The 23,399-nt window shown below is 40.2% G+C and overlaps 1 protein-coding gene across 2 annotated transcripts in view; it reads right to left on the bottom strand.

Moving 5' to 3' along the window:
• Window positions 1-23,399, bottom strand: part of man1a2 (mannosidase, alpha, class 1A, member 2) — an 81,893-nt gene that overhangs the window by 48,801 nt on the left and 9,693 nt on the right. For both annotated transcript variants that reach the window (XM_028393639.1, XM_028393640.1), the window contains exons 3-4: window positions 17,377-17,638; window positions 6,788-6,884 (exon numbers count right to left, since the gene is read on the bottom strand). In XM_028393639.1, coding sequence (XP_028249440.1) covers window positions 6,788-6,884; window positions 17,377-17,638 — 359 coding nt within the window. The remainder of the gene's footprint in view (window positions 1-6,787; window positions 6,885-17,376; window positions 17,639-23,399) is intronic.

Raw genomic sequence — 23,399 nt, forward strand, 5'->3', positions numbered from 1 at the left:
GATTTGGTATTTGGGTTTGGACACAACATGAAAAACAGTGTGTGGGTGGAAACAGGAAGTGTCTGCAGTTTGTGTGAGTTTCAGTGTGTGGCATGTGTGACACCTCCACACAACCTCCAGCTTCATCCCTCTCTTTTTCTACATTTAACACTAGGAAACTGTAATAGTACACCTGATCAGGGACTGACTCTGTCTGACTGCATGTCAAATGTTTCACTAGATTGTCTAGAATATTTAATACTACACAATTTCCTTCTTTAAGTGAGAATATTGAATATAAAAAAACTGTAGTCCGTGCATCATCAACAATCTTGCATCAGATGCATTTCCTGCTCCTGCAGACAGATGTTTACAATCATGAAACTTTACAGTGTGTGGGAAAATAACTGGAGGCATTGAAACACCCGCAGTGAAATAAGTGGTTAGCATACAATATATATGCAATATTTTGTTTTATATTATTTATAATATATATAATGCATAACTTACAAAGTTTCCAATGTCTTATTGTGCTCTAGCCAGATTAGCTCCCAGCATGTGATGCTTTCCCCTCCAGTGTGTTGAAATTTTGATACCGTTCTAAAGAGAAGTTTTGGCTGTCAAAGCAACTGTTATAAAACATACAAGATCAGATGAAGGATGCCTCCACATGCAGCCTATAATAAAAATGATCAAAAGCCTGGGATTTATAAATAATGAAGGTGTGCAACATCCTTCTTTCAGTGTAGTTATTCAGGCTGATTTATAAATAGACGAGGCATTTTGCCACCAATTGATGATAAGCCATTAATCAGCTTTGCTGTATTTTGAAAGCAGTTATTACACAGAGAATGTGCGTAATATGGCCTTTAAATGCAACTTCAGTTCGCTTTATGTCTTTATTGTTTAGCTGAGTGTTTAAGGAGGGACAGCATTAAAGTAGTTGGGTAAAAAGCAAGAAAAACAGTCGCTAAGTTGCTGATAGTTTCGTTGTATTAAAAACCTGGTTTTCACACTTGAAAAGATGCATTATTAATAAACATAGTAACAACTTTTATTTTAAAAGTAAGGATTGCCATTGTATCCTTTTGTATACAGCCCAGTCCTTTTAGTATGTGTTTCAACATGCAGGTCCTTGACGATTAAAAATAATGTACCACCACAGCCACAGTTCTGCCCCTGCCAGTCCTGAGTGGCCCTTCAGTCTGTTTTGTAATAAGTCCAGCAGTGACACAAAAAAGCCAAGTCAAACCCCAGGCCAATTCAGACCAGTCTGGCTGGTGATGGACGAATGGTTACCAACTTATTTGGCACCAGAATTAAACATCTGCTGTGTCCTGTTTTCTGCCTCAGAGGGTTACTGGTCAGACTGGGCCTTCCACTCAACATGAGTTCCCTGGCTGAACCCCAGCCTGAGTGCTTGTTTACTGGCTGGGAGCCGAACAGTCTCAAGCAGTTGTAGTTTTACTGTAAAAGTTCCAGACACACAGAAAGTTGTGTACACACAAGGTAAACCCCTGTAATACTCACACAATATTTCAACAGGCTTGCATCTACAGTGTAGGTTTATTTCTGTAGAGCCTCCCTTGAATAAATAGTTGTAAAACAATGTATTTTAAGCAAGAATCTCCTTCAAAGCCAGTATAATAAAAAAAAGCAATTTCCATCATACTCTCCAATTCCTGATGAAAAAGCATCTAAATCACCCATCTTTTAATTAACAGAAAATGAAAGTTTTAAGCTGTTAACCTGGGAAGTAATTCCCATTTTCTTCTGTACATTCTGTGATTTAAAAAATGTGAGATGTTCCTTATATAGCTACCCATCAGTAACTTAAATGGAAGTCAATTTGGGTGAGATACAAGGTGCAGTTAAAGAGGAAATGTGAGCTTTCATGTAATAATTTTTCCAGAGAAAGGTTGGAAAATCCTTCAAAAATATGACGCCCTCTGCCTGACATATTCCGACATATTCCCACACCTGTCAAATCACACATTGACAGCATGGTCAATATCAAACACAGTCAAATGACAACTGAAAGTCATTGGCACATGTAGCATTCCTGCCCATGAGGTCATCAGAAAGGCATCCGTAAAATCAACAAAAAGGCTTAAGATAGATGTAGATATTACAATTTCTGCACCTTTGTTTTGTTTTCAGATGCAATTTACTTTTGCTTTGTCTTATAGTTCTAGATAGTTTAAAACTAGTGGACCAAGGTGACCAAAGTAGCGTCGGCTGAAGCAGGCAAACAGCTCTTCCAAAATGTGTTTGAAGCAATTACTCAATACCACTGCTTACAAAACTCCAGCCTTGATCATCCTCTCTCTCACATAGACAGACAAACAAAACAAACCAAGACAAAAACCTAAAGCCTATGGGTACAAACGCACAAGCAATGGTTTTCATTTTACTTCCCCCCCTTTTTCTACTCTGTTGGATGGGCTTATACACATTCCTGCTGGACTCAGCAGCAAGCAAATCCTCCTGTTTCCTGCTGTCCAATTTGGCACTGGCAGGCTTACTGAAAGTTTAATCTGAAAAAGAAAGACAAGGGAGTGAGGGAGGGTCACATTATCAAAGATGAAGAAAACATCTGTCTTGCTGGAAGCAGAAATAAATTTGGTTTTCAAAAATCACCCAAAAATATCTGCAAAATCTCACATATCTGATCCCATTGTGGCTAAACTTAGACCACACAGCAAGACAGCATGACAAGCAGGGCAACAATAAGAGGAGTTTTGACTTGTCTGCGCTTTCCCCCATCTTACCCTCCTCCTCCTCTCATATAAGGCCGCAGCCTTGGCGGGCATTCATTCCAAAATGATCATCAGTCAAACCTCTCACTCCACTCCACTCTTCCCTCAGTCATCAAGATGTCCAAATCTACACAGTGTCTACACAAATCTACTACAATGTGTGGTCCTTTCAAGAGCATTACTTTTCATCAGATTAGTAGTCTGTCACATTGAATCTAACAGGTAAATTGATTTTAATCAGAGAGCAGGTATTAGCTAGTAGAACACAATTTTTTACCGCCTCCACAAGCAGTTTTTCACTGTATTCTTCACAACTACTCTAGGTTCTTGAAGAGTTGAGAGAGAGAAGGTCCAACATTTCTTCCCCAACTCTTTAGATTGATTTCAGAGATGAGCAGACACGAAGGCAGCCACTGGATTTTGTGTCCACCAGACTAAATTAGTCAAAATTATCCTGGTCATCTTAGCAGCAGAATAACTGATAACTCCATTTAGTCCTTTTTGTATCCAGCTCTTCACACACTGAGGCTTTGTAGATGTGCGTGACAACTCTCTCATGCATTGCACGAACCAATCTGTTTCACTAGTCAGTCACCAACACATTAAGCAGCTTCATTTAGGTCCCTTGACATGGACCTCATAATCTGTATGGCCTGACTGTGTACAGTTACATACAAATATGTTATTCCTGTTGTTCTGCTCTGCTGTGTCTAAGATAGTGGTTGTCACCCATGGGTGCACTACCATGGTGCACGACTATGGTGCCACCAGGCAAACCAGGATCCAGGATGCAACGCACCGTTTCACCCCAGGGAGCCAATCATGTTAGAACATGACCTAGATGTCGGATGGAAAGCTACGGAACTATGAGCGGGAGCACAAAAACTCTGCAGGGATACTGTGAGAGCGAATGAATATCTAGTAGGTCTACAAAGGATTACACCTATTGATCTATTGATTACAAAAGCTGGGAATCAAAGTAGGGTTTGATTTGATGTAAATTTGCAAGCGTTTCTGTGGTAGTCCGATATGGTGATTTCCATTTTAAAAAAAGAAAGGTCAAAAAACCCCTAAAACAAGCAGCAAATGTTTTTAACCCCAGAACAGCATGCATGGTATTTGAAACAGAGTTTAAGGTGAGTTTAAGATCATCTCTGCGGGCAAACAGCCAGAGTAATCTTATAATGGAGGAAGCGGGCGACATGAATAATGAGTAAGCTCTCTCTCCAGAACTGAGAGACAGCGGGGCCAGGTGTCCAACTTTCATCCCCGTTTTGCATCATTCTCTGTCGCCTCCTACCTAAAAGGCTGCTAGCAACTACAGCCCCGAGGCAGTCTGTGATATCATTTACTGAGAGCATGTTGAGCTGCCTGTGGGAAAAGGCCATGTGAATGAGATGTGAGAGATTCTGCACTAGAAGGGTTAGATAAAAATCAAGCTTTGAGGGAAACCAATAAAGCAATAACAGCCACTAGAGAAAGAATGTATTACAGACCTCAGCCACAACCAGATTCCTCCTCGTGTAAGCAGACGAGGCTAAATCCAGTTGAATTACTTCAATACATTCACTGAAAGCAATTGAAAACTACAAAAAGTTGCAGAGCATGGAAGAACACTTGTGATCTTTGCAGACGGGAAACAAATTTTATCACATCTAGGGCTGCAAATTTTAATTAGAGTTAATAGGTACAGCGTGGAACTCCTGTCTCCTCGTTCTGGCAGTGAGAGTAATTACACAAACACTGGTGATATCACTGAAGCTATAAGATGCTTTCTCTTCTTAAAGTATGGATGGAAGTCTGTGGAAGCTTCTGTTTTCTTTCTGAACCTAAACCTGGGATTTTCCAGAGACATGACTGTTACTGAAGCTGTCTAATCCTTACAGTTAATGCAGAGCTTCATCTTCATTTGGGGCATCAGATACTCATGAGGGAGCCTTCCTAGGTTTTTCTCACCAAGCCCTTGGTTGGTGTTACTGTGGTGTTTAAGTGCATTTTCTGTTCCCAGCTTTAAACAGTTTGATGTGGATCTTCACATTAACAAAGTGCAATCAAGCATTAAGGCTTTACATTTTTGAAACATCTGGACATGTGTGCATTTATATATTTATGTTCATGAGTAAACCAGCTGTGTTTAAGATCATCCCTCTTTTAACCCATCTTGAACCACGGATCCTTTACACTTGAACCACATAGCCTCAAGACAAAGGCCTTGTTTGTATCTATACTCCAAATCAACCCTACTCAGTCTCCACAGAAAAGGAGAGAATTTAGAAAAAAAAAATCAAGTCAGGCCCAGGCAGTGAACTCAAGGTTATCTGAGCCTAATGCCACAATGAGAGCCCTAGTTCTCCTGTTACTACTCTGGCCTCTCTGCTCTTTGGACAGATTAAGGCTGAGCTGTAAGGCATGTAGTAAGCACACAGAGTATTTTCTTTTCAAAAAGTTCACAGAGGACCAGCTTGGTCAGAAACAGGAAATCATTCCATATTTCGTAGAATAAATGTTTGCCTGCCCTTTAAAATCAACATGTAGGGTCAATGCACATAATAGTTCCAGCAACAGGAGGCTGCTGCAGCATCTCCAATTGATTGCTTTCTTCATTCAAACACACACACACGGACACACACAATCAATAACACCAAGTTCTGTTAGAAGACAGGATATGCCTCATCAATAATGAAAGTGTGTTTTTTGAAGACTGTGTTTCTTCTGCCCTTTGTCAGGCTTTTATTTTACTGGCCACCCTGTGACTAATAACCTGCACATAACAGGCACTACCTATTATAAGGAGTCCACGCACACACAAAAGGACATGCTGCAGATGAACAGTCAGACCAACAAATGGAAAATACACACACACGCACAGCATCTATCCACCATTTAGCAGTAGCTCATAAAAGAACACAGACGCCAGCGGCCAATTTACCAGATGGAACATTCCAATTTGACACAAAAGCCTCATAAGCATGCATCCTCACAAAACACACACACATCCAGCAACCTTAGGCATAACATTAACACACAGAAGACATCCAGGGGAACACACACATCAACCTCGAAACTTATGAACACAGGTTTAAAAAATGCATAAAGCAACACCCCAACATGTTAAACAAAACACTCTAAGCATCAATCAATCAAAGACCAATCGTTAACAGAATTGATTACATATATTTTAGCCAACAACTGGCCGTTGAACACAATGAAGCATCAGCTAAGGCTGCCAAACCAAATTCAATGGTGCTTAACCGTATGGTTAATCTCCATTTTTTTCCAAAACATCCAAAATCACCATAAAAGTTTAAGCTTCAACATTTTTTTAACCAATTTTTAGAATAAAGTGGTTTAAAAACCCTGTGTGAGATCTGTGTTTTCATCAAGGAGGAGGCTGCAGAGGTGGATACCAACAAACAGCCTCCAAACACAAATCACAGATGAGAGGCTGCACTGGCTTGACCTCTCTGTGCAACAAATTATCACTGCCAACGGCAATGTCTCCCTCTCTCTAGCTCTCTCTGCAAACTAAAATTCCCATATTACTGAAATACTACATAAAGTGTTTGCAACCTATCTAAATATATCACTGCGCGCCATTTCTCTGTGTGACAGATTTATTAAGGTTTAAATATTAATGTATTTTCATTGTAAACAGTAACTTCCCATACTCCTCAGCTAGAGTTCAATAAAAAAACTACTATACAGAAATTCATACATGAGGACTCGTGAAAAACTGCATTACCAGTACTTCAAATACATCATGTGATTTGCTTTTATCTGGCGTCTCAGTGGCGTGTGTTCTCTTGTGCTTTTGTTCACACTCTTTCTAAAGTGATATGTATCCCGCTGAAGGCATTATCACGTAACCTTGTCCATGAGAGATAAGACAGGATGTGTGTGTGTGTGTGTGTATGTATCAGTGTTAGCAAGAGACAGAGTGTGCGTGTGTATGCGTGTCTTCATGTATCCATGTATGATTTACAGCTGTGTGAGCAACCTGCCAATGGGCACAGACAGCAGTGGGAAAGAGGGCTTTGTGGCTGGCTTACCAAAGATATTGGTGGAATGTCCTTTCTTGGCAAGCGGCTTCAGCTCGTTGTGACCCCAGCCGTACTGTCTGTAGCTGTCCCATGCGTGCTTCATCATCTGAAAGGAAGACAATGAAATGGCTTATTAGAGACGAGCATGACTTCACAGTTACAAATCCTGCAGCTGAGATGATTGTACCTGAGCAAAGATGGTTGAATGATTAGGCTTAAGTTAGCATCGTAATTGCTGTTTACACTGATATACGATTTACATTTTTGCATAATGTAATTTCAGACACAGCTGTTGTCACAAAAACTCATAAATACAGAACAAAAGTTTCTAAATCATGAAACTAACCGAAAGTAAATAACAAAAAAGACTATAAAGAAGATTATATATTTAACCCTTATCACATATTTGATTGCGGTTTCTTCATTTCTTCCCCACACAGTGCAATATGATGTCCTACACTCTTTATTGAAACAACACTATCATAGCTGGAAGGAGAGAAAACACATCTTTGCACAGTGTATACTAATACAGATAAAAAGATATAAATCATTAAAAAAAATGATTAAATTAAAGAATTTCGCCTCGGGGATAAATAAAGTAATTCTGATTCTGATTCTGAAAATGAATAATTTCTTAGACATCACCAATCTTAAAAGAAAAGGAAAAGAAAAAGAAGCTCCACATGCTATAGATATGTAACTACTTGTGTTATTAACAGCAACATTTTTTTTCCTTGCAATCAATTCATTAGTCAAAGTATGTACAATAAACTTTACATCACATGTTTTTTTTGTTTTTTTTTAATCTACATCTGTTAACAACATTTAACCTTTGTAGTCCCTGAATTAAGATACAGCTTACATGTAGACATCTCTTAAAACAAAAGCAAATCAGTGAAAGAAACAATCTACATAAAAACAAGGACAGGTCTCAAAGGACACACACATACTGCAAGATGAAATCTTTGGTGTGGTTCTAACCAAATTTTGAAAAAACTGAGGATATATTGTAAAACATTGTCTTTCTATTACCGCATTACTTTCTCCCCTTCACCATGTATCTGTAGACATTTGTCTTCCGGAAGGAGGAAAATAAATTTCTATTCTGTGTATGACCTTTGAAAGGCGCCTTGCAAAGGATGGGGCTGAGGAGAGGAAGGAGAATAAAAAAGAGCAAGAGATTGTGAGATGAGCCCTGACACGGAGGTTGATGCTGAGAAGAGGTGCTCCAGGGCAAACAGAGAAGATGACACAGCCAAGGAAGGAAAGAGTGCCAGCTTTTTTACTGAAGCAGTGTTGCTCTCTTTCAATTTCAGACCCTTTTTTTTCCTTCTTCCACAGCCCGTACACAAGTGGCATCAACATCTTCAGAAAAGTACGCTTCCTGTCTATGTGGTCACGTCAGTCACTGTCTGCTTCTCTGGTTATCTGTTGATTTCTCCGTCTGTCTACCTGGCAGCGTTCCTATACATCCATCTGTCAGCCTCTCTGTCTCTACATGCTGTTAGCTTATCGTTTCATTTCAATGATGATCTCGATGTTGACAAACTGACTGAGCCGTTACTGGTGCTCTCCCTGCTGCGTCAGACCAGCACACTGTTGTTCCTACAGTGTTTCTTGTTATATTGTAGTAAAACAATTACTGAAAATTAAAATACAAAAGCACTATGTAACAAAAACGGAATCCAAACTGGGTCCTAGTTCCAAACTGCGCCCTCCCAATTTAAATGGCTTTTCTTTTTATATGTGCAAGCAAGCGACTGATAAATTTGTATATGTCTTACTTTGTATATTGTGCACAATAGTAGACACTGTTCTACAACACTAATTGAACGTCATACCAGGAAGTAGCTTGGTGACTGCCCAGATACTGATCAGCCAACTTGTATTTCCCTTCTACCACGCTCTGCCAGTCTCCCTCCCTGCCCGCCTGCCTTTTTGCCACAACATGGGGATGAGTCGCATCCTCTTCCAACTCTGTCTCTCTCCTCGAAGCAGGCACACAGCCAAGCTAATAAAAACAGGGGCCAGAAGTTTCATTGTGTTCTTGGCCTTGTGGCTTTCCATGACGTACACTCCATGCAGACACCATGGATTATAAATCAAATTAATACACACCATGACATGGATACTTAAGCGTTGGCTGACTCCCTCTGATACGTCTTGATTGGATGCTTCATCAAAATCTGATTGGCCCATATATGCCAAGGACAGGTGCTACAGTGTGGGGTGCTTGCCTGCATTGACAAACTGCTTGTTTAAAAGGACCTTGGAATACTAATTGGACATTAAGCAACAAAATTTCTGTGATTGATTCTGACAACTACTTTGCCATCACTGCATCTTGGGGACCCCAATGAATGGATGAAAAACATTCTGGTTTGTATTGGTCCGTGTGGCTGGTTTTATCCCACAATTCAAATCAAACCTCATTAGTAATTACCATTAAAAAAAAAAATTTAAAAAAAAAGGAACCTGTGATCTCTGACAAGGTTATCCAAACCTGGAACAATCAATATCCCAATCAAATGCTCTGCTTTATGTCATTCAGGTGTTAATTAGAGTGGGTGTCTTGCCAACAACCAGCCATTGCCAGTGTGTGTGCAGAGGTGTGTGTGTGTGTGTGTGTGTGTGTGCAGCACTGACTGCTATTTAATACAAGTTAAAAAAAAACCCTAAACCAAATAAAAATCAATAACCCAGCACACAACTGACATGTACAGCATGGTGGTTAGCCGTCACTCCTCGGGTACCCCCGAATGTAAATGCAGACAACATATAGTCTGTTCCTTTAGTATCATATTTTCTGTGACAGGTACTTACTGAGGCTAAACTTGTCTTCCCAAACATATAACTTCTGAAACCAACCATTCAACCATTAGCATCCTTTCGATATACAATTAGTTTTATCTAACTTGTTATGGTCTTCAACCTCAAAAGTGCCTGTCTTGATTTACCAGCCTTGCTACCGTTTTCAAGTGGATGCAGCGCCTGAGGCACAAAATACTTCAAATGCAGGAATATGTAATATTTACGTTGTCAGGTGAGTTGATTTTTTTTTTTTAGATAGAAAACTAAAAACTGCAAGGTGATGCAAGGATTTAGTAACGCAGGGTAAATGTATTTATCACTGAATGTCAAATTGAAAGTTCAGCTGGTGCTAAAGTCACATAACAGAACATTTTAAATGTAAAATGGTAATAATGTACTGCATATCTCCTGTATAATTAATGTGGATCTTTGACTGGCTGTCAAAGATCTTGTTATTTTTCTACCTATTTTATGTCTATTTTTAATAGGTAGTGGGGGTCATGCATTTTATCATCATCTATCAGTACACATATCTCAGTCAGACAATTTGCCAGTTTATACACACACTCACAACCTCATATATATCAGTGGCCGAGGACAATAGAGCAACCTAAAATCATGGCTTGTCTTACTCTGTACCTCAGAGGATTGGGGAGACTGTCAGTGCAGACATTTATTATCACCTTCTACAGCGATCTGCTTATTTTTCTGCAGCCCAGTCTCAATATTGCCGTTGTAAATCTATTAATCATGCAACATTATACGCTCAAGCTCACACCGGAACAAACTGGCAGCCCAGGGTAAGGTCGTAGTCAGAGGGGGATTAAAAAACATCTCTTTTCCTCCCTCTCCCTGTCATTTGATGAAAAGAAAGTGAAGTTTCAAATATGGTTCTGAGTAGAGCTGTAATCAGGCCTTAAAAGTTAGGCCCGACCCGGCCTGAGTGTGACAGAATTTGGCCCGGCCCGAGCCTGACAATTTTGATTGACAGCTTTTTAAAGCCTGAACCCATTTTTCAGCCTGAGATTATTCAAATGTACACATGCACACAGCTCTTTTGCCTTGTATCAAGAATGAGTAATTTATACATGTGTTAACATAATTTATTCCTAACATAGGCTATAGGCCACTTGGGAGTTGGAACAAAAATATAAAATAAGTCCTCTGTAACATCGTAATAACAATAATAATCGAAACTCATCACGACCACTCATTTAGTGCTCAAGCCAGAGCGCAAGCCTGAGCCCGGCACAGCCCATGTAAAATGATAGAAATTAAGCCTAAACCCGACTCGTCCAATCGGGTCCCGGAAAAGACCTTCAGCTCTAGTTCTGGGTTTGATCTAAAAGGAAGCTCAGTTTCTCACTTGATGGGTTTATTCGACTGATTTTAAAAACCTGTAAAAACAGTGCACCATGCAGAGTGATTTAAAGGTCAAAGTGAATGGTGATGGGTCATCTGTAATTGCTGCTTTAAAAAAATCTCTTAATGCTGCCCAAGGTCAACGACATACATTAAACTTTAACAAAAAAACCTCATGAATCCCAAGGACGTGACGTTTCTTAGATATTATTAAGGAAAATCGTTGAGATGTGTTTGAAAAAAGTTGCAGAACCTTTTTTTTGGTGAAAGCCCTGAAATGCTTAAGACAGTTTCATCACAATTGTGTTGTTTTTAGAATCAAAGAATAACACGTGCAGACAAAGCGTAAGAACTGATTTCAAACAAAACTACTACTGCTTTTATATCATCATCCAAAGCAAAAATATCAGCTGTCAAGTGGATCCACAACTCCACGAGTGAGACAAAGAACCAAGAACATACACATAGACGTCACCATAGCTTTTGTTTATTCACAATGGTTCTTTAAAATTGCTCCTTAAATTAAAAAAAAAATCTAAATCTGCCTCCATTTTGATGTCACACGGCTGCAAAGTATATTAGAAGCTGGAAGTCTGACCTTCACAAAGGCAGCCTGGCAGGCCATTTGCTCCCTGCTCTGGAAGAAAAGTACAATCTGCCTGTGGCCATCGTTTTCCCAAAAGACCCACAGCCATGATTCAGACACCCTTATCCCTCATGTGCCAGTCTCACAAATACACACACAATTACAATATATGAACATGGCTGGACCAAAGGACAGTAAAATATTTATAAGTCAATTTCTAGCCAGCAGCTGAGACCAAGGCCATTACTTTTCCACTTGCAAAAAATAAAATAAAATAAAATAAAATAAATCAGCTTAGCTCTGACAAAAAAGGGACAAGCTTTTGGAGGTTTGGGGAGCTGAGCAGGAGTTATGTGCAGCTCTGAGTGACCTCTGAGAGTCAGTCTGACTGATTTAAAGCACCCGTCCGCCTGCCCTCATCTTTTTCATCCCTTTTCCAACTCACCCCATGGTGGCTCCCTATCTGGCTTAACTGAAGGCCTTTCAGAAGATGCACGAGGGTGCCGAGACTGTGACATCTGAATTGCCTCTTGCAGTAAATACATTCATGGCACTTAAGCAGAGGGTGGCAATAAATTCCCCATGAAATTGAGGCAGTAAAAGAGTCTAGATAGGCTGTTTCAAAACAGCTCTCAAGCTAAGAGTTAAAAAAAAAAAAAGCGTTTTACAATATGGGTTTCACAGTGTAGTGTATACATTATGTTTAATGTCAATTTCTGACTCAAATTAAACATGGTAGGAAACAGTCAGCATCTCTAAAAATATGATTTTTAGAAAATATGATTTGAACACCCCTCACAAATCCTGGTCTGTGGGAAACACTGAACCACAGCCCTCTACCTTCCTGTGAGTCAACTCTGACAGCATCAGTACTGACAGCAGAAAGTTTTTCTGATATTCCTCATCAGTAGGCATGGCACAAACAAACATCCCATTGTGCAATAGAATACCTAAACACGTGACTCTTCTGTGTCTCTATAAACACATGTTCACAGAATGATAGTGTTGAGATTTCTCTCACTGATCCAGGTGGAGAGAAGATTACTTTGCTTCCATTCAACCCGCTCTGTTGTATTAACAGCTGACAAAGAAGCAAAGCTGCCGATAGAGCTGTTCTACTGTGGCAGCAGCCCGGAGGGACAGGCCATTGTAGGGCGAGCCTGTCCTCTGCCAGCTTCAATGTCACCTGCTCTCCATCACCTGAGCTTTAATTAGTGATGCTCATTATGTCTGCCCTGTACTTTGGGATGGGGATGTTCTCCGTCTCACACACGGAAAGGGAACTTACCACCAACTAGCTGTAATATAGTATAGAAAACTAACATCAAAATGGGATGAATGTGTATAATTATAGCATGTATAAAGCTTTTGAGAGGAGTTTTTGTTTTTTGACCATGACTGTGACATGATGTTGCAAAATATTCATTTTACTTTGAATATACTAAAGGAAGAAAAGATGATGAATACAGAGAAAGGGAGAGTACTTTTATAAAGGCCATATTATATTGAAGCAGGAGCTGGAGAGTGATACAGCAGAAGGAAAGGAGATTAGACAGAAATAAGACAAATAAATCAATGGTTTCTATCCAAAACAAAAAAAAGAAGAAAAAAATAACAGCAGAGGTTGGATTACTTTAAAGGTACCCAAGGTAACCAATGATTGACAGATGTTTTATAATATTCAAATCTGTATAATAACTGATTCACACCGTCTCCTCTTAGAAGCAGCATTTGTTGCCTTTCAAGTTTCTCACACGCACACAGAAAATGATCAGTATTATGATCAGGAGCCACAGGGGGTTGCAGACACCCAGAGAAAAAAAATAAAAGGCGTCTACCTGAAGTCAACGACAGAATTCCCGGCTTATAGTTGTAAATGCCAAACAATTAAGTTCCAGGCTATATCCTTTTTCATTTGAAAGCAAGGACGAGTCAAAGAGCAAGGAAGATAATTAAAGGACGAGACCAGATCAAGCAAGAAAAAGAAATGGTTAAATGCAAAGATAGGAGAACAAGCAAGTATGTGAGGAAAACAGAGCAGTGCTTTATCGTGGAGGGAAAGGTGCTACACACACTAACAGTATAGATTTATATGTGCAGCCGACATACAAGGCCCCCTACCAAAAATTGTTTAGTGAAAGCTGCACATGAGAAGAAGACCGATTTGTTAAAGGTGATCCTCCTCTGGCAAATATTCCACATCTTCATCTGAAAACTTTGCCGTCTCTTTATGGACCAATACATCTGGATAGCAGCAGCCTTTTAAGCTGCGCTTACAGAGAACAGCTCTGGCCATCGATTTATCTGGGCTTTACAGCCACAGTCCACAGCTCTGTAGGGAAACGCACACTCTCTCTAATGCCAGCCACAAATCTGTAATCGTTTGCTTCTCACTCTGCAGTCACAGCTGAGCGACTAGCAAGCCAAGTGGGCAGTCAGCTCTACGGCCCTCAAACACTGTACTGCCTCCTGATGAGCCAAAGTAGGCCATGAGACGAGGATCTGAGAGATTCCTCTTTGCTGTTCGAGCCGGCAATTATCTGAATTACGGTCTTTGCAATTACCAGTAATTACCTGTCAATTGGAGGAAGTCGCCACGACTTCCCTGCAATAAATCATTAAAGGCTATAATGAGAATACAATCAAAAACATAGGATACAGAGGAATAATTCACATTTTTTTGCTAAAATGTTGTAATGTAATAAAGTAGTCTGACTTTAATGAGTAATCCTTGATTGCATCAGTTAAGAAAAATACACTACTGTACTGCATTAAAATCTAATTTAAAGGTAGGGTAGGAGATTTCATTCTGATACACTATTTGTTAAATTAGTGTAACTTCAGTTTACAATCCGATAGCAACCGATTAGTTCGGCAGTTTCGCTTTAAAACAAAGAATATTAAACATCTGTGGAAGCTATAAAACACTAAAAACATCAGCCAATCCTGTGAGGCGCCCCTGCATGGCGAGTTGGCTGGTTGGCTGGTTGGCTGCTCTCTTCCTGCTCTGCGCGCACCAGAGAGGAACGTGCATGATGGCCGTAGTCACAGACTGCAGCTAGTCTTCAGGTAATGCATGTCCATGTGATTGGGAGGCGTGGCTTCGGGGTGAGCTCCGAGAGAAAGGGGCGCGTGTTTACTTTTGAAATCTGGCTGACTCTCACTGAGTTTTCAAAATCTCCTACCCTACCTTTAAAGTGAACCATTTGCATTGCAATCAAATCAAAGAATTTTAGCTTTTCAGTTTGAGCTATGATTTCCATACTGGATTTGGAACACATTTATAGTCCATAACTGGCTCGGTGTCTCTTTGATATCGTCTCAGTAGTTCAGCTAACATCCCTATCATGGACTCTACAAATTGCCCAAATAAACATGTGTTTCTTCCAACATTATTAATGAAGAAGTTTGACCAAACATGAACTGTGCCTTTGAAGCACAGCCCATTATCTACATCAGCAAGCTTCTTTCAATCGCTCTGGGCCAACCATGCCTCACAATGTGACAGGTGAACAGTACTAAAACAGCCAATAATCAAATTCATTCCATTCCTTCGCTTTACTGCCTTAATGGTCTATCTCTCTGCAGACACAGGCTAAACTGCCATTAATGTCTAGGTTGCATAATTAGCAGAACAGCAAGAGAGCTTTGAGCTACAGAAAGAGGTAAAAAAAAAAGAAAGAAAAGTTTTTCAGTGCAGTCCATGAAATATGTATTATGGACGCATAAAAGAAAGCTGATTCCTATTTCTGGACCAACAAAGGGCTTGAGAATTGTGATTCATCAAAGTGCAGCAAAAGTACCCTGCTGGATCTGACCAATTTTCCCTTTTGTGCCACGCCCCTGTTGGACTAAAGAAACTCAAAACCTCCAGTCTGAGAAAATAGCCTGAGCTGCTACTTCATTTACAAATTCCAATGCTGAAGAAAACCTTCACAGTTTTTAGTCAAAACCATAAAAAAATATAAAAGAAATACACAAACAGAGCCACTGCTGTTTATTTGATGACAAATAAACTGAAAGTCACTTTTTGATTACTTCAAATTTAATAACAAATAACACAGTATGGCTTAATAGCATCTATTAAAAAAATGGGGAACACCAGGCCTAATTTCAGGACAACCCTAATGAGAAGAATATAGATGCTGAAACTCCAGATCACTTGAATGTTCAACATCATGCAGCCTGTAGCCTGGAAGCTACAGTTAGAATCGTTTTGCAGTGTGCGATTATGTTTTCTCCTTGAAATCACAAGGCAATCAGGAAGAGGGGAATGTGCGGCGCTGTAGCCCATACAGCTGCTAGTCTTCTTGCTCATTTGGGAGTGTATGGCATTCTCTCTGAATGGTAATTATGAAGGGAACAAAAGGGGCATTTAGTGACAAAGGCAAGTTTGGAGTGAATGGGCCTGCTTCCATGCACAGCGAGTGTTCTGACTCCAAGTGCTGTTTCAAGAGAGATGATATGAGGTAATTATGCAGGAGAACTTGCAGAGGGGAGAGAGAAAGGAGGGAGAGGAGCACAGAGAGGGAGATACGCTGGGGTTGGCTCGGTCTCTATGGAGAGAGGGAGAACCATCTGCATTCTGCACATGCACTGTCCGTCTGGCTCTCTGTTGCCTTCAATAAAAGCTGGCGCTGAAACAGACAGCCGGCAACAGAAAAGTCTTCAAACATACAGTATAGTCAGGCACACACTGGTCCTCGCACACACCCACGCTGGGATTCAAATTGCAGCACAAACCAGTCCTGTGGATTCGACCTTTACCCCAAGTCTAAATGGACTTCACAGGAGATAATGTGAATGGGGAGCTAATGGCATTGATTTAGAAACGTTTGAAAACACACAAAAGATCCAAATGTGCCTCTACTAACCACCTTTATTCAAGATACATCATGTCTGGGGCTTTGGATTTTTTTTTTCCCCAAGAGTATCCAAGCACCTAAAAAAACTAAAGCCTGACTCATGTATTGATCGGCCACATATATGTATATCCCTACATGTTGGTTGATGTGTGCCGATCTGAAAACTTTATTTTTACAGAACATTAAGTAAAAATTCATATATGGTGTCATCACAGTTTAAAGTGCATGAGCTCCACTGCTTACAGTACTCTCTACATCTCTAAAGTACATGTGGCAGCTGAGCAGACGTACTGATGGTATATTGCTCCCAAGGTTGTCAGACATGCAGATTGTTTTTTTATTGTGACAGTCAACGACCCAGACAAGAACCAGCTCATTGTATTTGACAACACTCTGTGTTCTCATACGGCCTTTGCAGACCATATCCTTTGAAGGATACAGCACCCCCTTTGAGACACAGCTGTTGTTGACAGAATGGAAGGTATTTGAAACCACAGTGGCCTTTGACCACAAACTTCCTATCACTTCAAATAAATCATTTTAAATCTTTCCTTAAATAGCAATAATTTCCTGTAAACTAAGGGGCTGAGTTAAAAATAAGCGTAACTTGCTTTTTATACTGTACTAGTAGTTTTACAGAGCCATTATAAACACATGCTAAGAGTCTTATACTTCTGTAAGTGTATAAAAATGTTTGAATTCTTGTAGACTAGGAGGTTGAGATCTACCAGACCAATCTGTGCAGAATCTGTATTCACATCAGCAACAGAGGGAGGAGAGCCAAAAAATGGATGATGCCACAAAGTTCAATGTAAAACAGCTTATACCCTTTTTAAACTGAATTTTAAAAACTGCTGACCATAGCATTAGACACTTCTAAATTTTGCCTGTCTGGATGAGGCAACACTCCAAAAAGCAGTTAAAGAGCAAATCAAAGAGATGTGTAACTGGTCAGTAGTAGTAGTTCCTCTTACCTCTCTGATTTTGTCGCGTTTCTCTTTGACGTCAGGCTCTGGTGGCTCCCCATCACTGACACCCACCACCATAGGCATGGGGACAGGTGGTAAGGGTTTAGGCCCTGGATCTTTTTTCTTCATGTCCTCCATCACTTTGTTCTTCTCTGTCTGAATCTCAGCCTGCAGTTCCTCACGAGACTTTCGCAGCTTCTCTTTTGCCTCTTGCAGCGCTCGCTCGTGATCTGCACGAATCTTATCTCGCAGGCTCTCCTCATCCTCCCTGCAGGAAGAAGAAAAGAGCTGGGTAAGTTTTAGTTAGTGAAGAGAGTGTAAACTCTACACACAAGGAGTTGGCTTAGCTCACCTGGTTAAATAATGGTTAAATAAATAAATAAAAATTAGCCACAATTGACAAAAAACATGAGTATAAAGGATGCACAAAGTACTTAGATTTCTGAAGCCAGACATAGGAATACATATTGGTCTATGAAATATGTAGCACCACTTCCTGGTATTACATTCTATATTTTAATATAATAGTAGAAGGCGTCACCAAATCAGCAGGTTGACCAGCCTTAAGAACAAAACCATTAGAAACTTAACCCCCAACCCCACTGGTCTGCAGTCACATCAGCTACAGGAAATGGGACAGGTGTGGAGGAACACAATGAGCAGGCAAGCAGAACTATAATGACACAAAAACATCATTTGAAGGTTCCACATGGTGGTAAAGCCCTAGGGTGTTGACACAACTCCACCCCACGAAGATGTGGGTCAGTAATGAAAAACAAACATAGCAGGGTGCTGAAGCAAAGGTGACAGGAGGACAATAAAGCTGTGCAGAGATGTAAGAAAATCTGCCTTTGAATTTTTTTTTTACATCTAAATAATCCATCAGATTTTTGAGATGTAAACATCCCATGATGACACATGCAGGAGACATGCTTTGTTTTTCAGCTGGGAAATCTGCAGCTAGTAACACACATCGAGCTGACATGAAGTAAACAGAAGACAAAAAATACAAGTAACTTAGTGCCTATTGTACTACATCACATATGAGTGCTAAACTGGTGTTAGTGAGTAGTCATAATTGGTGTGTCATCTAAGTGCAAATGTCTGAGTCTGTTTGTGACTTTGTGTGTTATAAATGCAGGAAATGTGGAAGGAACTGACAACCTGCTGAGATCCATGTGGATCCAGCTGCAAGTGAGCCCACAGTGACAAAAAAGCAGAAGAAAAAGACATAAAATCAGTAACATTTAAAACAACAAATAGTAACAGATGGTCAATAACTTAATAAAGCAGCCTTAGGTTCAACAAGAGTAGATGTTTTCACATTTTGTTTGTACTTTTACTTTGTTCTTTGCTTTAGTTTTTTGACTCATGTGTCTAAAGACAACAACAAAACTCTTTATGTGGCTCAGCCGGGTCTTTTTGGACCTGTTTGTGCTCATTAGTAGATACTCCTTCACGTGCTGTTTTAGCATCCTGCTCCTAGTAGGATGGATTCTTGTTTTTATCTTCAGCTCCCATTTTCCGTACAGCAGGTATTTTAGGCTAGCGTCCCTCACATCTCATGCTTTTATGTGGACTTGTTTACATCCACATGCAGTCTATAACTAAAATTACTACTGATCAGAAAAAAGACGAGGGACGAAGAAGCAGAGAGATGATGTGAGTCAGCCTGCATAAGAGCAGATGTCTTCATTGTATATCCGGTTGATAAGGGAGTTCAGAGAGAAGTACTTCAGATACCTAAAAGGCCACTTATGATGAACCATGTAACATATCGACCGCTCTAACCTCAATGCATGTAATGTACTATGGATGAGAGATGATACTAAGAACTAATTCAGCCTTTCTGGTATCACCGCCATAACCAAATGAAAGCACGTTTTACAAGTATGTGTAATCATATACTGATTAAAGAATGTATAATGAGAGTGAAACAGGAAAGCAAGCATTAACCATTCATTTTCTTCAAACTACTTATCTTGTCAAGGTTCAACTTTCCAAACGTTACTGAGCAGGTAAACCCCCAATTATTCCCCCTTCTTACCAGAGTGTGTGAAAGCAAAGTACAACAATAACAATAAGGGTGTGATGATAAAAAAAACAGACAGTGACAAGAAAGAGATGAGGCATTTTATACTAATTATCCTTCACCCAACACAATGTGCATCCACTTTATAATTCTATCATAACACTGGATGTGAGGCCAACAGAGACTAAAATAAACAACTTCCATGTTATGCAACATCGCCCTGGAAACAACCCATAAATATTCATATTCTGCAACTCAGCGTGTGACTTTAATTAATAGAAAACATATTTTGCGACAACAAGGTGGAAATTGCATTGTGTATGGAATTGTGGAAGTGAATGTCTACATTTGTAAGGATGTGTCGAATGTGCTGCATTTACTTTACCCATGTGTGCATTGCACTTGTTTGATGTATCCATGATGTGTCCTCTATTTCAAGGTCTTTGATGTGGTTTCTCTGTTGTTATGGTTTAAATCTTGCAATTCATGCGAGTGTGTATATACACCCAAGGGGCGTCAAGGGTGCCTTCAGCAACATGCATTTCAATGTGATATTTAGATGCCACTGAGTGTTCGCATACGTGTGTGTATGAGATTTTAAGAAGCGTGATAAGAGAAAATGAGGAGGTTAAAGCTGACACATCTCTGACAGGGGTTGGTTAATTCTGCGCCATGTACGTATATGTAAAGAGCCACAGAAACACAAACACCATTATACAAATTGGACAAACACTCCTTCACCCCCCCCCCCCACACACAGACATTAAGCATTAGCCTTCTGCCCCTCAACCTGCCATCCTCCATCTTTTATTTCATGTCACTCTTTCCTCCTCCTAAGCCATTATCATGCTCACTCTAGCACTGCTGGTGATTCCGTTGAACTCTCATTTAATGTCAAACATGCAATCACAAGCACATCAACAACTGCCAGACTCAATTACCTTGACAAAGTGATGCAAAGCTGTGCACCCAGGTGACCATGCCAGCCCTTAACTATCAAATATAATCTATGAAACATGCACAGAAATGTGAAATCATTGCAAATAATAACATAACATATTAACAAGGTATATGAGCTGGAATGTTCACATGATATGGCAAATTCACACCTCACCTCTGCAACTATAACCAATCACCAGAAGTAGTAAACTAAATTACATGCAAATGATCAGTTGCTTCAGTCAATTTCAGTCACTCAGCCTACAAGCAACCGTCAACTTTCTTGCATTTCACTGAAATTAATCTTCTCTGGCATCATCAAATCTGATGCTCAGCAAAGGCTCACCCTGTTCCATAGCAACTGCAGGGAAGCAGCAGTCATCTAACTGCCTGGTGGGGTATCTAAGACAAGGTTTTTAGAAGCAGAGGAAACACAAGGTTCTGGGGAAGAACGGCAGCGGCTGGCTGCCATGTTACTATGGCAACAACCAGACACACAGACACACATATAGACACACAGAGAGGGCATGGCAAGCAAGTAATGTCTTAATTACTTAATTGACTCATTTATTCATGGGAATTAGACTGCTGGGCTATTAGTGACTGCACAGTGTCTGAACGTGCTGGTAGTCCAGTTGCAGGGGCAAGCACAAATACAGTGTGAAGGGTGACTATCAGACAAGATCTGAATCATCAGCAAGCTACAGTGTTAGATGCATAGTGTCTGTAAGAAAATCAGTTTTTATCTCATCAAGAGCACGATCCTGCTGCGACACAGTGAATTATTTAAATTAGGGGGTTTTAAGTCATCAACACTGAAAAGGTGCATTTATAAATAAAGCTACATCTAAAGCTAAATCTTCTGTGTCATCACTTGAGGGTTTTCTGACAAGTCTTTTGAAGCTCAGAGTGTTCATCGCCATCTTGGCAGAGGTCTAATTCACAGTTAATCAAAAATTGGTAAGGTAAAGGAAGCCTTGAATTAATCAGCTGAGTTATAAAAGCAGTTGTTATTGAAGTGGAAAATACCAACAGAGACCAAACCAGCCACTCAAAGGACTGCAGTTTTATTTTTTTTTTCATTGGCCTCAGCTTATCTACACCTCATGTCAGAGTGCTCATGAGTGTAACTCTCTCAGTTAAATTGAGTGTGACAGTGACTCATGATCTGAGTGACTGATGAGATAGTTTGACCCTTTTCACAACAAGGCTGGAGTGTGGCCTCCCCGACGCCAACTCAGGTTCAACCCTCTTCTGTTAAGATTGCTGCAGTCTGTAACTGTACACACTGCAGAATCGAAAAAGTCAGTCTATTTAAGAGTTGAACTATGAGTACATTCAGCAGCATGAGAGCTGACAGCAGCGGAGCAGCACATAGAGGTAGAAGAAAGCAAATGTCACCAGTGTTTACATTTCTATAAGGCCAAGATTATAATTCTTTGTGAGGTTCACACCTATGGTGTTATTCAGTAAACAACAGAACACAGAATGATGCTTCAACTTACTATGTAAAATTGGGTTGGGCTTGAACCTAAACATGTGACTAGGTAAAGCAGAATGACTGTTTTAAATGCATGTAAATGTCATAAACACTTAATAAAAAAGTACTGTTTTCACATAATGACTCCAGCAGAGGAACATTGATGATGCATTTCCGCTGTTCTTCGAGAACACATGAGCTGTATGTGTTTTTGTCTTCACAGTTCACACACTGCTTCACCAGAGAGCTCTCGTGTGAATAGTGCCCAGTATTTTAAATAATCTGGACAAGTCTACTTCCAGTCGCATCAAGAGTGGAAAGAAGTGGGCCATGTTTAAAGGTTGGTAAGGCAGCAGAATTTTCTTGTCAGTTTTGTCTTCAGGGGTTCATTCTACAGGAACTCAACTTCAAATTCTTCATTTTTGTTTCCCAATGACCCAGTTGGCTCAAATGGAGGATGCAAAGCTGCACGTGTGTCGGCTCACAAGCCTCAATGTGGGTGTGTAATAGTATCCTCTCTCTGTTTTACATTCAGTTCTCATACCATCAATGTACACAGTTACCCTGTCCTCAAAAATATGTTCAGTATCTCTTTCTGTTGTTGCCTGTCTTGGCTAGAAACCTTTGCATGTCACTTCTCTATTTTCCGAGAGTCGCCAACTTGGCAACACTCATCTCCGTGTCAGTGGGAAAAAAAATGCCTCTCTGCACTGCTTGATGCGCATGTGCTGAACCGAACAAAACACACGCCTCGAACCAAGACACAAGTACCGAACAGTTCTGATTTTTTCCTGAACCATCCCATGCCTACCTCCCACACATCGAGTGTTGCGTTGCACTATTATCCAAGTAGGAGAGATGTCTGTCCTCTATATTTGAGTCCTATATACCTTTTTCACACACATGTGTACAAACACACATATATAATACTGTATGTTTCAACACCTGAGCCCTCAGGCTGAACCCATACCGACATTCAAGCCCCCTGACCTACATCATGCCTGGATGACTAATGCCTCCATTCCACACACAGGAAGTCCATCTCCTGCAGTTGACACAGGTCCAGAGATGAAACAAACAGGCACTTCACCTGGCTGGTTGCAGCTTTGCCAGATAAGACTGAAATGAGTGTGACGACTGGACTGGAAGTTCAATCACCAAACCGTTGGACAGAAGCAACCCTAGGGGTGCACTTATTTTCCACTTCAAAAAAGCACACACACAAGAGCAAATCTGTCAATAGTAATTGTTGCATTACTCTGATTATGCCGTTTACTATTCACTGACAGTAACTGGTGTATAACAGGACTGAGAGATGCCCTGCTAACTGTGGATTGGTGAGTACCTAGAGCCTCTAAAAAAATACACTTTCACAGTATCTAATCACAATGCAACCTTAAAACCCTTCACCATTTTTGCAAAATTAGTCTAAAATGCTGAGTAAATTAAACGCTGATCTTGTACCCTCTGGAGTATATGCCACATTTTTGGTCTATTTTAAAATGTAACACCACAGAGGATACTGGTTGTTTCAACATACAGAAATAGATGTCAGAAGATGATAAGAGCTCCAATGTG

This window comes from Parambassis ranga, chromosome 21 (assembly GCF_900634625.1).
Source record: "Parambassis ranga chromosome 21, fParRan2.1, whole genome shotgun sequence".
NCBI classification, from domain to species: Eukaryota; Metazoa; Chordata; class Actinopteri; family Ambassidae; genus Parambassis; species Parambassis ranga.